We start from the raw sequence: 18,184 nt of genomic DNA on the forward strand, positions 1-18,184 counted from the left end.
AAAAACTGGGTATAGACCTTACCCATCACAACATAAACTGGGTGTACAGTTGTCAGAAAGGTGTCAACGTGGGGTACTACTTAAAAACTAGGGTTCCTGCCGTTAGGTAAATCTCTTGTCTCCCCGAGATGAACAAAGGCATGGACAAGAACTTTCTCATCATTTCAGGAGAGTGGCACGATGGACTCCATTGTCCTACCAAGGATGGAACTCCAAGTGGGATGGCTTAGGGACACTTAAAAAATTTATGTTAGCTTAGGAGATTATAAACAGTTTATTTATATGCCATTTCATCGTTTTACCTTTATGTATGTATATTTTTCTTTTACTTGTCAAGATTTGGGCTTGTTCGACCTGCAAACTAACATGACTTCTTAACTGTTCTTTCTCCGAGAAGAAAGCTACTACCAAGAGATGAAGCTTAGTGAACTTCAATCTACTTAACCGAGTTTTGAGGTTCAAGATCTTCCTTCATCGGGTCGGTTAGCTCCGCGCAATTTACATGATCCTAGATTTCAAACCCATATCCAATCGCTTCCAAGTGTCTAAGCACGTAATTAAGGCCTGAGATTCTCGCCTTGTTCTAGTTGACGTGGCCATTGAAGGCTTCATAAGAAAACCTCCTCCAGAGGGAACACAAGTAGTCGAGCTCCCTACCTTCAAGGGTCCTCAACCTATTGTAAAGGAAATTACATCCTAGGACGAAGAAGCAGAGACAGAATTTGAGGATAATACTTTTGAGGACACTGAAAATCCTGTTCGAAATGAGGATTTTGAGATCTTTTACTGTACAAACGAATCCGAGGAGGAAGCACTCTGCCCCCCTTCAGCTGCAACTCTAGTTAGTGAGGATCAAGAGGCTATCGAAGTGCCTAAAGGGATAGTGATAGAGAAAAGATTGCCAGATCTACTTTCTCTGCTAGAGTCCCATGCTGGGACCGCAACTCCTGAGGTCCTAATTGTTCCCAGTCCTCTAACTCCAATCCCTCCTACCCCTGTACAGACCAAACCAACTGACAAAAAATGAAAGAAGGACAAAAAAGGGGGCAAAGGACTTATTGAAGAGGGCGAAGTCCAAGAGAAAGCCCGTCCTGAGCCCACCAAGGTGGCAAAGATGACTCGAGCCCAATAAAGAAAGGGAGGGGAAAGCTCGAACGCTGTCTCTGAGTGACGATCTCAAGTTTTGAATTGGAACCCCGTCTTTGAGTTGGATGACTCGCCTCTTCGGGAGGATGCTTCCATCCACAATTTTGATTCTGGAAGAGTGGGCTATGTGGCCAATGCTATGGAACAAGCCCTTCTTCTCCCAAAAGGCATGGATGAGCTTCAGAATCTAAAGAAGCATGACCTCTTCCTGCCCGTGAAGAGGAACTTAGCTCTAGTAAGATTTCTTCACACTCATTTTTTTTTTAACCTTTAAAACCCATTCTATGCATGCGTTCCCACTAACTTTTATCTTAATTATCCACACATAGGCTACCCAAGCAGCACATGTAGCATAAAAGTGGATTGACTAGGCATTTCGTGACCTGAAGGAGGAGAAATCCAAGCGATATGCTGCGCAGAAGTCTCAGGCCTTAACAGACAAAAAGCTGAAGGAGACTCTCCTTAAGTTGGCCGAATGTGACAAGGCCAGAAAGAGTGCTGAAGCTTCAATAGAAAATACAGAGAGGCAAGCTCGAGAGCAGCTCTTACACCTAAGGGAGGTAGAGAGTCAGCTCGCCATTGCTCGGACAACCATTTCCAAACTGAAAAAGAAGCTCAGCCAAAAAGACAGAGATGAACAAGGTCTAGCAAACCGCATACAACCAAGGGTAGAAGGAGATTGAGGCCCACCTCAAATCTCAACTCCCAGTCGTGTGCCGTAGCTTTTGCCTTCAAACATGGATTGAGGCCCTAAATGCTGCTGGAGTAGACCCCAATTTTGAGCTAAGGAATCTGAAGAAAGCCTTCTACCCCCCAGCAATCAGGGCACGTCCAGTCAACCGGTCTTCTGTCAATACCTCTGCTCCAACTCTGACAAGCTCTATTGAGAACCCTCAACCAAAATCTAGCATTGCCGCCTCTGCCCAATCCAAACCAACTAAACATCAACCAAGCACCATTGCTCCTACCAAACCTATGCAGTCCGAGCCAGCTGTTTCCAAGCCCAATCTAGCTGCTCCCCAAAGCACTAAGGTGGCAGCCAAGGCGCCTTAAACAGCACGAGACTCCTCCAAAATTGTTCCAACAACCATAGTGGCTCCTTCTACCCCAACCTTAACTACTGAAGTGTAACCCACTACAGGCACAGGGACACAGAAGACTCCCAAAGCCTAAGGAGTATGGCAGTGGGACCTTGCACTACTTTTGTTGTTGTCTTCTTCTTCTTTTTTTTTGACAGAAGGCATTTTGTCTTTACTTGCCTTCTCTTCTATATGTATCTCTTTGAACTTGGTTTAATGGAAAACTTTTGTTAAAGCTTTATTGTTCTAACTTGTATTCATATTTTTATGATTTACCCTTTGCTTACCTTGTCCATATATAAGGAAGTATTTGTACCGAGGTTTTTATTTCTCGAGGTAGGTGATATAAGAAATTGAACATAATCAAGGTTAGATTGAACACCACAAACATAATTTAAGTATTAATTTACCCAAAGCAGGTAACCCGAGGAGTTGAACCTAACCAAGGTTCTATTTAACATAAAAACAACCGGAGTGTTAATTTACCAAAGGTAGGTAACCTGAGGAGTTGAACCTAGCCAAGGTTCTGTTTAACATAAAAACAACCTGAGTGTTAATTTAACCAAGGCAGGTAACCCAAGGAGTTAAACCTAGCCAATGTTCAGTTTAACATAAAAATAAATTAAGTGTTAATTTACCCAAGGCAGTTAGCCCGAGGAGTTGAACCTAGCTAAGGTTCTGTTTAATATAAAAATAACTTAAGTGTTAATTTACCTAAGGTAGGTAACCTCGAAGAGTTGAACCTAGCCAAGGTTCTGTTTAACACTTAAATGAATAACTGAAAATATTAATTTACCCAAGGTATGTGGTCCGAGGAACTAGGCATAACCGAAATTTTGTTTAACACTTAAATGAATAACTGAAATAAAACATGCAGTGGTAGAAACAGAAAATGGCAAGACTACCTTTCGTTAATAATAGTACCTTCGTAGATTATTTACATTTCATGGACGTGGTACAATATTTTTATCTAGATCTTCCAAAAAGTAGGCACCTATTCTAGCCATCGAAGTGATGCGATATGACCCCTCCCAGCTGAGCCCTAACTTTCCCCATAAGGGGTTCTTTGCAGTACTCACTACCTTTCTCAACACCAAGTCACCTGGGGGCTAATGGCCTTGCCCTTACACCAGTATCATACCTTTGTTTAGGCTTCTGCTGATAATATGCTAGTTGAACCATGGCTGCTTCTCTTTGTTCGTCAACCAAATCTAAACTTCTCTTTAGTAGCTGATCATTATTATCTATGGTGAATAAGCTTGTCCTCAGTGTTGGAAACCCAACTTCTAGAGGGATCATGACCTTAGACCCATAGGTCATTGAAAAGGGTGTTTCCCCCGTTGATCGACGAGAAGTAGTCTGATATGTCCAAAGAACATGTGGCAATTCTTCCACCCATCTACCATTTGCTTCATCTAAACTTTTCTTAAGCTCATTCGCTATGACTTTGTTGACTGCTTCAGCTTGCCCATTTCCTTGCAGATAGGCTAGAGTTGAATATCTATTCCTAATGCCTAGTTTGCAGCAGTATCTCCTAAAGGCTTTATTTTCAAACTTAAGCCCATTGTTCGAGATGAGGGCGTGAGGAATCCCAAATCGAGTAACAATGTTCTTCCAAATAAACTTTTTTGCATCTATGTCCCTAATATTGGATAATGGCTCGACCTCTACCCACTTCGTGAGATAATCAGTTTTAACCAAGAGCCATCTTCAATTTCCCACAGCCCTGGAAGATGGTCCTACAATGTCCAAGCCCCATTGAGCAAATGGCCATGGACTAGACAGAGGATTGAGTACACCCCCAGGCTGATAAATGTTCGAAGCAAATCTCTTGCATTGATCACACTTTTTAACATACTCTTGTGCCTCTTTTTGCATACTAAGTCATCAATATCCTTGGGTAATAGCTCTATGTGATAACGATCTGCCCCCTATATGACTTCCACATATCCCATTGTGTAATTCTTCCAAAAGTGGCTTCACTGTCTCGGGATGAACACAAAACAAGTATGGTCCAGAGCAACAACCAAAAACGAGGAGCTTTCCTCTGTATTTTTTCTGCCTTCCCCTTCTCGTGAGGCAAAACGCATTATTTCAGAAATAAAACTAAGGGATCCATCCAACTGGGCCTAACCCTGATCTGGTGAACCTAGACTCTCTCCTTTTTCTCCTCCGCCAGCCTATATAGATTTTCAACAAGTATGACTTGAGGTAAATCCTGTCTAGAAGAGGTTGCCAAAGTTGCCAAAGAATAAGCATGTGTATTTCTACTTCTCTAAATTTGTTGTATGGTGAAAAATTCAAAACTTGACTGCAAACGCCGAGCTTGACTCAAATACCCTTGCATTCTCAAATCCTCGACTTCCAACTCTCCTTTTACTTGTCCTACAATTAACCTTAAGTCCAAGAACACTTCAACAGTCTTTCCTCCCATCTTCTGAACCATAGCTATCCCTATTAGTATAGCCTCACACTCAGCTTAATTGTTCGTGACTGAGAAGCCCAACCTCAAAGATTTCTTAATGTTAATCCTTTCTGGGGATACTATTACCAGCCCCACCTTGGATCCCCTTTGATTTGCCGCACCATCAACATATAACTCCCAGGGTGAGGGCCCTTGCAGAGGAACAGCCAAAACCTACTTTCCCCTCTATATGTATTCCTTAACTTCCACCTCTACTGGAGACTCAGTAAACTCTACCACTAGGTCTGCAAGAACTTGCCCCTTGATTAAGGTACGAAGCATGTACTTTATGTCAAACGCCTCCAAGATCGTCTCCCACTTGGCAATTCTCCCTTATAGTTAGCTTTTCGTAGCAACAACTGCAGAGAGAGTTGAGTTAAAACCACAATGGTATGGGCTTGGAAGTAGTAGAGGAGTTTTCGTGTAGCATGCACCACTACCAAGATGGCTTTCTCCAAAGGCAAGTAACGAACTTCAGCTTCATGAAGCGATTTGCTCACATAATAAATTGGCCGTTGTACTCCATTTTCTACCCTTACCAATACTAGACTGACTGCATGAGAGGCCACAACAATGTAGGCAAAAATGACTTCTTCCTCCTCGGATCTGGAAATAATGGGTGGCCGAGAAAGATAATTCTTCAACTGTTAAAAAGCGATGGCACATTCCTCATTCCATGCAAATCCTTTCCACTTGTGCAAGAGTTGGAAAAATGGCCTAAATCTATTTGCGGATTGAGAGATGAATTTGTTAAAGGTTGCAGTCATTCCAGTCCACTTTTGCACTTCTTTGGAATTTCGAGTAGGTTGTAAATCATTGATTGCTTTAATGTGATCAGGGTTAACTTCAATCCCATGGTGGATGACCGCATAACCCAAAAACTTGCCCAAGCCAACGCCAAAGGAACATTTAGAAGTATCAAGGCACAATTTATGCCTTCTCAACACCTCAAAGACATTTCCGAGGTTAGCCACATGCTCGTCCACTACCTTGCTCTTTACCACCATGATTGAACAAGCTCAAGAATGTTCTATATTCCCATAGACGGCACCAATTGTAGGGACCTAGTTTGATCCATGGCCCAATCTTAATCTTACACTTGGAGGGCTAAGATTGTACTCCTAGGATTCCTGTCTCATCCGAAACATACTAATAAGTTTTACCTTATAATATTAGCTATGCCACCACTATTCAAGGTCATTTCCTCATTAATGCAGTCAAATGAGTGGTTGTCTTGTATTTAATGTGAAGGGGATGACTTCTACACTTTTCTTTTTTCATCCTTCTCGTATTCTGTGCCAATTTTTTTTTTTTTTTTCCTTCTTGATGTTTTAACTTTATGCATCTCACATAGCTAGTGCTCATCCCTGAGGTTTGAGGTGCATCCTCATCCTCACAACACCCAACATTCCAATTTTTATTTTACCATTCAACACATTAAAATTATATATATATATATATATAATAAAATAATATAACTCAATACCCAAGTAAAACCTAAAGCCCAAACAACATTCCAATTTTTATTTTACCATTCAACACATTAAAATTATATATATATATATATATAATAAAATAATATAACTCAATACCCAAGTAAAACCTAAAGCCCAATAAAATATTATTTTTAAAATATACCATCTTGGTACAATACCATCTTATTTATAAGATGGTATTGTAGCAAAAGTAGAAAATATTTTACAACTACCACTCTAGATGATGCTCAATTTTTGTTGATTGATGGTATAAAATACCATTTTGGGGGGTTTACAATCCCCAATACTAATGCTCTAACCAAATGGATGACAAAATTATATTTTATGAAATCCACCAAAGTCTTCTAGAACCATACCATTGACACGATTTGTTGAAGCAATTGATTGTGTGAACTCACCATTTTTTTTTACACAATAGAATTGTCACCAATTGTGTGAACTCATTTTTTTTTTCTCTACCGAATAGAATTGTCCTAAAAGTTAGCTAGGAGAGGCTTAGATTTAATGTGTCTTATGCATTGGACTTGATGGGATGTTGTCATGTGACAATTTATGGACACATGGCAACATCCGAATAATGCTCAATTTTTGTTGGTCGATGGTATAAAATACCATTTTGGGGGGTTTACAATCCCTAGTACTAATGCTCTAACCAAATGGATGATAAAATTATATTTTATAAAATCCACCAAAGTGTTCTAGAACCATACCACTTAATTATTGAAGTAATTGATTGTGTGAACTTACCATTTTTTTTTTTTTACATAATAGAATTGTCACCAATTGTGTGAACTCATTATTTGTTATTATTTTTTTCTCTACCGAATAGAATTGTCCCAAAAGTTAGCTAAGAGAGGCTTAAATTTAGTGTGTCTTATGCTTTGGATCTGATGGGATGCTGTCATGTGACGATTTATGGACACATGGCAATATCTTATTGGGTCCAATGCATAGGACACTTGACCCAAACTAAACCCGCGGCACAATTTTTCTAAATTTTCAATGAGTTACTGTCACACACAATACAAAAAATCTAGTAGTGGTCCCATATGTAAGGAACGTAATCTAACCATAAACAAAAATTCTAAGATCACATAAAAAACTACAACTTTTTTCATAATTATTAACGCAGTAGATTATGAATGGCAGAAAAAAAATAACAAGTCTATATAAAAGTAATAAGTTGTCGATTAAAATTAGATAACGATGGCCTTTTATATGTTCCTAAAATTACTCAACCACAATTAGAGAAATGTGAAAGTCGTGGAACCGCGTAATTTACAGTAAGATTCTATTTTGCTGAGGTTCAAAGGGCAACCAAGAAAGCAAAAGGTTGGGAGGAAGTCAAATCAAACATAGACCTGAGTCATTTGTAGAACACGCAGGGGCAGAAAGGGAAATCCAGAAAAGTGTTCGAAACGTTTCTATGTATAGGCTTGGGGAGCAAGGAAGCCAAGCACTGAGTCCCCACAAAAATTCACCATAATGACACTTTTTCTCGGATTTCGAAGTTCCAAGCTTCCCGACATCCTTCGAGCTTCGTGTCCGAACCAACTGCTTTGGACCCAGGTTTAGTCAACGGTGGGCCACACTCAAACCAAACTCCAAAACCCCCATTGGCCATTGACCCAGTCCAACAAGAGCATTTCTACTCCAAACCTTAGCCTCGGTTTACAAGCCTCTCATAACGACACCAAAGCTGTGTTTTCCCGCTCTCACACACACACACACTCTCACTCTCTCTCTCTCTCTCTCTTTATATAACCCTCTCTCTCACAGTTCACTTAACTTAGTCCAGTGTACAAAATGCAAAGCTTAACACACACTAACTAAGCTCTCTCTCTCTCTCTCTCTCTCTCTCTGTGTATAGTTTGTGTTTAGCTTCAACATCGTCTATCTAGCTCTTAAGAACATGGCAAGGTAAGCCTAAGATTATCAACAAGTAAATATATAGATAAAGTTTTTATCTTTTTCTTTTGGGTGTCTCGTTTTTACATTTTTGTTGTGTTATTAGGAGTCTATGATGCCCAGAATAGTAATAAATTTTTCTGTTCTTTTTTTTCCTCTTTTTTGTTTTTGTTTAAGTTTCTGGGATTTATTTGGATGCTCCTTTGATTAATTGGGTATTATATATTAGTTGATTTTATAGTTAAAAAATGCTTCGTCTTTTTTTGTACTACTGGATTGGGTTATGAAATTTATAGGTAACCTAACTTGTTACTAGTTTTGGAAACCCATTAGGAAATTTCTCTTGCAAGATTTTATACTTTATTGGTAGTTACCTTATTTTGTTAAATGCTGATGTTGAAGGGTGTGATAAGAAAAAAGTTTGTGTCTTTCAATTGGAAGCAAATATTAAAGTCCCTTTCTTTTATTCAATATTTTGATGAGGAAACAGATATTTGGATGTATTTTTGAGGCACCCATTTCAGGTCTTATCAACTTTGTTCCATACCCCTGTAGCTGGGTTTGGTTTGGTGCTGAAACCTAAATTTTCTTCCTACTCCACAATGCAGCAATGTGAGGAGTGTTCTGGATGATGATCACTTTTTGTTGGAATAAATGTTAAATTAAAAATTAATCAATATCATTCAAAAGGGGGGAAAAAGTGAAGATTGGAGTTAGTTTATATGGCACATAACAGCCAGTTGATAGGGTACAGAGTACTGATATCTCATTCTTTAATTATACTGTATTCTTTATGCTTGTCTATTTGAAGCAGTATTTCAATCATAAATCTTCTCAAGGAAAAGAAAATCAAGCTTAAAAATATAATCTTTTATTGGAGGAAATTGAAAATGCACAATTTTGAGCTTCCTTTTAGATATCCATCTATGGTAAATAAATCCTTAATGAGTTTCATATATAATATTATATCTTTGAAAGATTAAGAAAATGAGACTTTGTAAGATTTCAATGTACTGATTGGAGTCAGTCGTAGATGGTAGTGAATCTTCTATCGTTTGAACTTATTGATTGGGCAGGTCATTCCCTTCCGCATACATTATTATCTTAATAAGTAGTGATCTGCATGTTAGGATATTTATAAATTACTCAGATATCTAGTCTAGTCTCTTAATAAGTTAATATAGTTTCAATTAAAAATCTTTAGGAAGCAACAGGCTTAGAAAAACTACTTGAGTGTGTTTCAATCTATTAATGTTCAATTTGTTGCGTGTCTCATCTTGAGTGCCTTTCTCTCTTTCATTTTTGCCATACTCTGACTTTATTATCTTTCTGCTCTACTAGGTTGGCCCAATGTTTTTGACTGTGCAAAATATGTATACTATAATTTTGGGTTTTGTGTTTGCTTAATCAGTGTCAAAGTCTTAAAGGGGCTTTGCCACCACTAGATTTGCCCAAATTGATTTTAAGTGGGTAGCTATACAAACTTACTCTTAGCATTCCTTGCAACATTGTCCCGTACACGTGTTTGTCAAATATAATCGTACCATACATGATGTCTTGGACCTCAGTGTTGAGTCATATCATATGATTTGCTGATACTTTATGCATTTCAGCAATGATGTTCTACCCTAATGGTTGACTCCTGCTTTTTCCTTCATGCGAACTCTTTTTTTTTTTCCTTCTGTTTCTTGTAATCTTGTTCTTTGCAAACCTTTTTAAATGTTGGACTTATATCATATTTCTGCTTATAGATATAGGATGTCTTATTACTGGAATTATAAGTTTATAGCAAATCATTCTTGCAGGGCTTGGCTAATCAATAGCAGGGCATTGGCAAGGAAAGTGAGAAATGTTACGTGTTCTGCTGCTCATCAAATCAAAGACTGTGGGGCAAATCGTGAATGCCCAAATTGCCACTGTCGTATAGACAATAGTGATGTAAGTAGGAACTTGAACATTTACTCATCTTTTATACCATTCCTTGCTGTTAACTTGTACACTAAATATGCCTAGCAAATTGATTATAAGATTCCTCAACATTATTTAATTTTTATCTATTCTCTTAGCACCTATAACTAAATGCATGTCATGCTATTACTTTTTCTTTTTCTTATGAGTAGAAAGTATTCACAATCTTTATCAAGGAAAGCTTGTAAAACCATTTTTGCAGAATCGTTTGACATGGATATCCTTGACTAGTTGTAGACTTTTGTTGCTAACATTGCTGCTTCTCCTGTGAAGGTTTCTCCTGAATGGCCTGGCCTGCCTGTTGGTGTGAAGTTTGAGCCTTCAGATGCAGAGCTCTTAGAACATTTAGCAGCAAAATGTGGTGTTGGAAACTCAAATCCACACTTGTTTATTGATGAGTTCATCCCAACACTTGAGGGGGACAAAGGAATTTGCTACAGCCATCCAGAAGACCTTCCAGGTGAGGGAATATATAAAGAATCTGCAATTCCATACTATCATTGGTATCCATGGTAGTGTATTGACTACAGAATCTGCAATATAAATCGAGGACCAAATCAGATTAATATGTGTTAGCACAAAAAAAAAGGGATCAGATTACTATCTGAAATTTATTTATTTTTTAAAATCTGGAAGGCTGCTGATTTTGATGCTTCTGTTTTTAAAAGGAGAAAGGGCAATCCAAGAGTTTGAAAAAGGGAGAAGAAAGAAAAGAAATGTATAAAAGTGAAACCTGGCCGAGTGGATTTTGAATCGTAGCACATGCCATGGTTTCCTCCCCAAAAAAGGGGGAAAAAAGATAGAAAGAAAGCACCCCATCATAACTGGGGTTTGTGAAATTGAAATTAGCAGCCAACTGAAAACTTGATCTTGCTAAAATTTTTCTCTATTTCAAATAATTTGATGTGGTTGCTGAATTACTGAGCTCAAATAATAAAATATGGTTATTCAATCATTGAGTTCATTCTAATTTTTTTATTTAGTTCCTACATAAATCACTTCCTCAATTCCTTTTTTTTCTTTTATTATTCCTGTGTTGAATGGTCAAATGCAATGATAATGTGGTTGCTCAATTTGGACTGATTTTGGAATCATTGTGCCCCTATTCTCATAAGTTCTCAATCTATATGTAAATGTGTATGTAATTTGACCAAAATTGGACCAACTAATGTAACCTCATAGAGCTGAGTCAATCAAACTATGATCTAAATGCTGTTTTTTTTCCCTTCTAAATTTCCAGGTGCTAAGAAAGATGGAAGCAGTGTCCATTTCTTTCACAGAACCACTAATGCATATGCTTCTGGTCAACGGAAACGCCGCAAGATTCAAAGTGAACATAGTTCGAGTGAGGGGCCTGTCCGCTGGCACAAGACAGGTAAGACAAAACCTTTGATGGAAAATGGATTGCAGAAAGGCTGTAAGAAGATAATGGTACTGTATAAAAGTTCAAAGAAGGGCTCCAAGCCTGATAAGTCCAATTGGGTGATGCATCAATATCATCTAGGAACTGAAGAAAATGAGAAGGAAGGTGAATTTGTGGTTTCAAAAATTTTCTATCAACAGCAGAAGCAGACTGAAAATAATGATGGCAATCTGGTGGTTGAGGATTCTGACATTATGACGCTGAGAACTAGTCCAAGGACCCCAAAAGCAAATCCTCCTAATCCACCACGTCCAGGAATATCTGTTCAGAGTGATGATGTTGGTGATAATAATGACCTGTCATCTCTCCAGGTATGTGGCAATTTCTTTAATATATTTTTGCATGAATCAGTCAATATACACCTGGGGTGAACTATTGGTGGTATTTAAGTTATGAGCAAGGGGATATAAGGAAAAGAACATGTTGTAGAAATAAGAGAAAAGAAAAGCAAGATGTGGTAACTGTTAACGAAATTAATTTTTGATTCTCAATTTTAAACTTCTATAGGCAAAAGAAGGTGGGTGAGGGGACATAAAATGACCATATTATGAAAAACCAGTAGAATATATATATATATATATATATATTAATTTCTAAGATGCCTCAGTGTGTTAAATCTTAACTGAAATCAATATTTGTGGATTAGGAAGCAGAGTTTGTTTCAGAAGCATCTCATGCCCCTCCACCAGATATTAAGGCTGAGGACAACATGGACTACCCTGCATGGCTGGCAGGGGAATCTCAGGCTGTTGAGAACTCTGATTTAAACTGCATGAATGATTCATTACTGTGCAGGGAGATTTTTGATAATTATGCTCCTCTAAATAATTCAGGACTGAATCACATCTCTTTTACTGGCTCTTCTAGCAACACAAATGAGATGACCTTGAACAATAGTGCATCTTCTGGAATTCCTGACCTTGAGAACATATATCTGGATACTCCACCTGATTTCCAGCTTGCTGTAAGTTTCACTTTCTTCTCTTCTTTCTCTACTTTTATGCAACTGATTTCCGTATGATTTCCAGCTTAAGAACACAAATGAGAAGCTTTCTAACATATTGCTTATCTTTGTCATTTATGCTTATAGGACTTGCAGTTTGGTTCTCAAGATAGTGTTCTCAGTTGGATGGACCGGTTATGAGATGACATTATGTAGCTAACCCGGGAATTAAATTGAATTCCCAATTTTGTTCCATCCAAAGTCTGGATGTTGCTACCCTCTTCTCTTTCCAGCATTTTCTTCAACGGCAATGACTTGATTTTGTTGTTTTAGGGACATCGGAGTTTGCCCATCTCTGCTGGGGCAAGGGTTTTTTTTTTAACTCTGCAAGGCTTTAAGATACACAAGACCATGAAGTTGGCCGAACCTTTCGGCTATCTAGTACCAGAGATCTGGACCTGGAGCTGATACCATGGTCAAGCTGAAATGGCAATGACTTTTCGTGTTCTAGCTCTATCTCGGCTTCTTTGTCTTAGTATCAATGCACCATGTAGGTGCCTGGATCTGGTGAATCGTGTATTTAAATGCTGTTGGTGCTCTTAGGTTTGAAATATTAAGTGGCTTGTCATTTAGATATTTGTTGCTTCTGTGGTAGTTAAAGCATCACATTGGATACACACATGTGGAAAGCGTGGAAGCAGCAACCAAATAGAAACATTTGAAACATTGACATTTGTTAATGTATTGTAAGAAAGCTTATTGCATTGATAAGAATTGGCTTTGTTGTCTGTTGCATGCTCTTTTCTTAATTTTCTGTTGTTATAAAGAAAAATAGAATTGCATTATTTAGTGGCCATCTTGTTTATTCTACTTCATTCTCATGTTAGTAGAAGCTTTCCACCATTCAAGAGTCCTCACATAGCCAAACACTCACGAGAGAGCTAGAGGCTAGGGAAGGTAATATATTACGTTGGGGAGTGGTGTCTCTGCTTCAATTTGCTGTAGTTGATCAAATGATCAATCCAAGAATCTAAAATAGAAAATAGTAACCGATGCCATGAAACAAATATTAAGATCCATAGGTTATCAATCAAAAGTTACCAGAGCATTGTGGCAGAGAGAAAGCGAGAAAAACAGAATGGTGGTCTTACTATAGAGGTGTGATGTTAGTAGTTAACTGTAGTGTCAGGTGTCTAGCCAATGTTTTGAAGTCATTACTAAAGATTTATCTTGGTAATGAACTCAAGTGCTCAAAAGAGTTTGTATTGGTATTTAGCCAATGTTTTAAAGTCATTGCTGAAGATTTGTCATGGTAATTAACTCAACTGCTCAAGGAGCTTTGAATACTTTTGATCCATTTGGTAAGAGGGTGGAGCTAACATGAAGTTTTTCTCATTAACTCATTCTACCTAATGGGCACTACATTTAGGTTTGTCTCATCTATATTTATATATAATGTCTAAAAGTTAGTATTTAATGTTGTTATATTCTTGTTGAGTTACATCATCAGTCACATCACAATTTTTTTATTGATTTATTCCTCAAATTTTTTGATAATATTAAATATATCAACCAATTGACTTTACACATTCATCTTGGACGATTTTTCCTCCCTGATATGACTACTAAAAAAATATGAAAAATTGCATACCATATTCTTAAAAAAGGAAAGGAAAAAATAAAAATAAAAATAAAAATCTTTATGGTCCGCTTTTTTTTTTTTTTTTTTTCAATCCTTTTTACAATACATGAATAAATTTCTCTCACTTCCCAAAGAAAAATAGTATGTACACATGTAAATCTGTCTGTAACTAAATTAATGTCTAGAATTTGTACTGATACATACTTTGAAATTAGGTCCATTTTAGTCTACTTGGGTCCAATTCGGTCCATTTTGGTCCAATTCAAACCACTTCAGTCTATTTCGGTCTATTTGTTCCAATTCGGTCCGCTTTCGTCCATTCTTTCTAATTTGATCCATTTGGTCCATTTCAGTTCACTTTAGTCTTTTCGGCCTATTTTGGTTCACTTTGGTCCATGCCAGTCCACTTGGTCAATTTCAGACCTTTTCAGTCCAAGATGACAAAAGGTAATGTTTTTATTTTTAATTGTTTAATTTAATAATTTGTGATATTATCTTTCTTTATGTTATTTTTTTCCCATTAATTGATATTAGTATTTTAGTTTTTGAGTGAATCACACAATTTTAGTGTTTTGATATGATATAATTTCAATTTGAAGACCAATTGAGGATTTTTTTTTTTTTTTCCTTATAAAGGGATAAGAAATTTGAAGATTTATGACATTGTGCCAAATGCAACCTTTTAGCTGTCAAAAATCCTTGCCAAACGAAAAGGTAATATCCAAGCTTAATAGATATGAAAAGCATAATATCAAAATGTATTGAGCAATTTTTGGACCTATTGGACTAACTTTTTTTTTTTTTTGAGAAAGTTTCAATCTATGACATCCACTCCTGATGATAGCCTCCTTGCCAAATGAAAATGTAATATCCAAGCTTAATAGATATGAAAAGCATAATATCAAAATGTATTGAGCAATTTTTGGACCTATTGGACTAGCTTTTTTTTTTTTTTTTTTTGAGAAAGTTTCTGTGGGGATAAAAGCCCAAATTTATGTATTGGGTCTAAGGCCCTATTTGAAGACTAAAAGTTTGTCCGAAGAGAAATAGACGATTGAGAAAGACCCTAGGTGGGGGAGATATACTTGGAAATGATCGAGAAACATAGTCCGAAGAGAGCATCAGTAGTCCGAAGAGTGTGTTATCCTCGGATATAAAGAATCTCAGTTAAGCCAGTACTTGGGAGGTTCGAATGACCTTCCTAGCGATTCCAATGATAAGGATAAACTTCAAACATGTATGGAGATGATAAGAACAGAGAAATATCTAAAGGAAAAGCTGCTAACACTGCATTAAATGCACTGCAGCAACTTTTCTTGCCGCATTAATGTGGAGGAGACCTCTGATAGTACAATCTCAACTACCGCCACTCATGGAGAACCGACAAAGTTACCTAATGGGACAGCTACTCAAGTGAACGTTTAGATGAAGACAAGTGGATGATTAAGGTAGTCTAAAAGAACACTATATAGATGTAAGGGACCTCGTACAGAGGAAGGAGGTCGAGGATAATTCTAAGAGTGATAGATACAATAGTTTGTCTCTTCGGACATGAATGCATTTAAGTTTCAAGTCTGTTCTTACACTGATTAATCAATAAAACCTCTGTTGAATGTTGTTTCATTCACAACTGAAAGCTCGAAAATGTGTTGAAAACACAAGAGCTATTTAGACCCCCAATTAAAATTACGGCTCGATAGATTTTACACAAACTTAATAATAAGCGCGGAATAGTGTAAACACAAGCATATAAGCAAAACAACTACTCTAATCCATAATTAAAGCAACACAGCAGTAATAATGAAATGAACAAGAGTAGGGAAGAAGGATGCAAACACAGAAAACACCGAGACGTGTTTTCAAAGAGGAAACCGAAGAACTCGGCGAAAAACCTCTCCGCCGCCCTCCAAGCGGAAATCGATCCACTAGACAATCAGTTGGGATACATGAGTAAGCAAGAGACCCTCCAAGCCTAATCTACCCCACCATCTTATTCGGCCACTTGAAGAATGGTTCATTCTTAATTTTTTCCAAGACTTGGTGCACTGGCTCTTTGAATACAGCACTGACTGCTTGAAGATTTGATGATCCTGATTGTCTAGCAAAATCTCTCCGCTGTTTACTGTTGTTGTAACGGTTCGACCTGAAATCCCTCCTCTCCTAGGGGATAACTTTTTCCTTTCCTTTTTCTTGCTGTTGATCTTCCTCAACTCTTTTATACTTGTCAATATAGTCTATGAGCTGACGCACATTAGTAACTAGCTTACCAGTTAAGGACTTCCTTAAACCATGGTTAGTAGGGAGGCCGATCTTAAACGTATTAAGGGCCACTCCATCACAATCGCCTTCCATCTCATTGAACATTTCCCAGTACCTATCTGAGTATGTTTTCAAGGTCTTACCTTCTTGCATGCTCAAGGATAGCAATGAAGCCAAGGGCCTGGCCACTCTTCGGCAGGTGACAAAATGGGAACCAAATGCTTGGGTGAGTTCTTTGAATGAATTGATGGAATTTGCTCTCAAGCTGTCAAACCATCTCATCGCGACTGGTCCAAGACTGGAGGGCAAAACTTTGCACATCAAAGCCTTATCTTTAGAATGGACTGCCATCCTCTGGTTGAAGTGACTCACATGCTCTACAGGGTCTATTTTTCCATTATAAATAGTGAACGTCGGTTGATGAAAACAGCGAGGAAGTCTTGCCTCTTCAATCCTATGCGTGGAAGGCAATTTGGAGATTTGGTTCAAGGCCTTGCTTATAGCATCGTTCCTTACACCTCCACATGACGGACTTCAAGGCTGCCGTTTACGATAATGTTCTTCTTCATAGGAGAAAGACTCACTAGCTGGTGTTTGAGATCTCTGCTTGTAAATGACGTCTTGTTCGTCATTAGAGTCTTCATCAAAATATGAAGAAATTCGTTTTCTCTTTGCATGGCGCAACTCCCTTTTCAGCTTGTCAATTTCTAGTTGCATGTTCTTGTTCTTCTCTGCATGAGACACGTGACTTCCACCATGTGACTGGCTTCGATCAATATGCGTAGTGTGTACACTACCTTCACGATCCTGTCTCCACTCCAAGTTAAGAAAATGATCAACGTGTTAGGATGCCCTCGATTCTGTTAGTTGTTGTCTTGGTTCAACCATTATCAACTGTTGCTTCTCCTTTTGCTCAAGCTCTTCCTACAGACGGCACCAATTGTAGGGTACAGATTTGTAGCCCAAGTTCAAAAGATTTGGAGTATGAGCCCAACAAGCCTAATACAATGAATTTGTAGAAAGTGGGTAAAAGAGTTGGGCTGGTTGTTGTAAAGTTGTGATTTACAACTAAGTTTTATATTGGCTTTATTCCATGACAAAATGTGTTGTAATTACTTTATTTCATTTCATTGTATTTTGTGGGATTTAATTGTATTGGGTTTAGTATCAAGTTGGTGAAGACTCAAGCTTTATTGAAGATCAGTGGATCTCGCGGGTGTGTCGCTGGAAGCTAAGCCGCGAAAGAGCCATGTGAGAGGCACATGATTGGAAGCTGAAGAGTCATGCCAGGCTATCGTTTTCACGAGTGTCTCGCGGGTAAGGCCTTCCCACGAGATAGTCGCGAAACATTCTGCCTGAAGGATTTTAATGAGTGACTTTCTTACCCTTCACCCATACTATATATACCCTCATTACCCACAAATGTGACAGAGGCTATTCAGAGAGAAAAACCCTAGATAGGTTTTCCACAACACACACACCCTCTTTTGAGAGAGAGCTACTCCTCCTTAGTGAGAAATTATTGTAGCCTCTTCTCCATCCCTTTCCCATTATCATACCTTGAGAGGAGATTTGTACCCAAACACAACCCACACCTATTCAGAGTGTAGAGAGTGCTTTGGAGTTGCTGGGAAGCATTGGAAGAAGCCAAGGATGGCAGATGCAACATGGAGCTTGTTGCGGGATCCAGAGAACTAAGACAAGACACAGTTCCGAGAAGCCTTATTGGAGTAGGAGCTTGGAGGGCTTAGGTACATCGGGTAGATTAGGCTTGGAGGGTCTCTTGCTTACTCATGTATCCCAACTGATTGTCTAGTGGATCGATTTCCGCTTGGAGGGCGGCGGAGAGGTTTTTC

At 38.2% G+C, this 18,184-nt stretch overlaps 2 protein-coding genes across 2 annotated transcripts; one reads left to right on the top strand and one right to left on the bottom strand.

Annotated features, from left to right (window-relative positions):
* Positions 1-7,668: 7,668 nt before the first annotated feature.
* Positions 7,669-13,222, top strand: LOC112027573 (SUPPRESSOR OF GAMMA RESPONSE 1). The gene is made up of 6 exons (XM_024060222.2): positions 7,669-8,105; positions 9,899-10,031; positions 10,335-10,521; positions 11,302-11,795; positions 12,131-12,448; positions 12,575-13,222. Exons 1-6 carry the CDS (start codon positions 8,098-8,100, stop codon positions 12,626-12,628), a joined length of 1,194 nt encoding a protein of 397 aa, XP_023915990.1. The 5' UTR covers positions 7,669-8,097; the 3' UTR covers positions 12,629-13,222.
* Positions 13,223-16,229: 3,007 nt separating this feature from the next.
* Positions 16,230-16,679, bottom strand: LOC136069581 (uncharacterized). Its single transcript, XM_065778288.1, has one exon. It carries the CDS (start codon positions 16,677-16,679, stop codon positions 16,230-16,232), a length of 450 nt encoding a protein of 149 aa, XP_065634360.1.
* Positions 16,680-18,184: the final 1,505 nt, after the last annotated feature.

This window comes from Quercus suber, unplaced genomic scaffold (assembly GCF_002906115.3).
Source record: "Quercus suber isolate HL8 unplaced genomic scaffold, Cork oak 2.0 scaffold_10, whole genome shotgun sequence".
NCBI classification, from domain to species: domain Eukaryota; kingdom Viridiplantae; phylum Streptophyta; class Magnoliopsida; order Fagales; family Fagaceae; genus Quercus; species Quercus suber.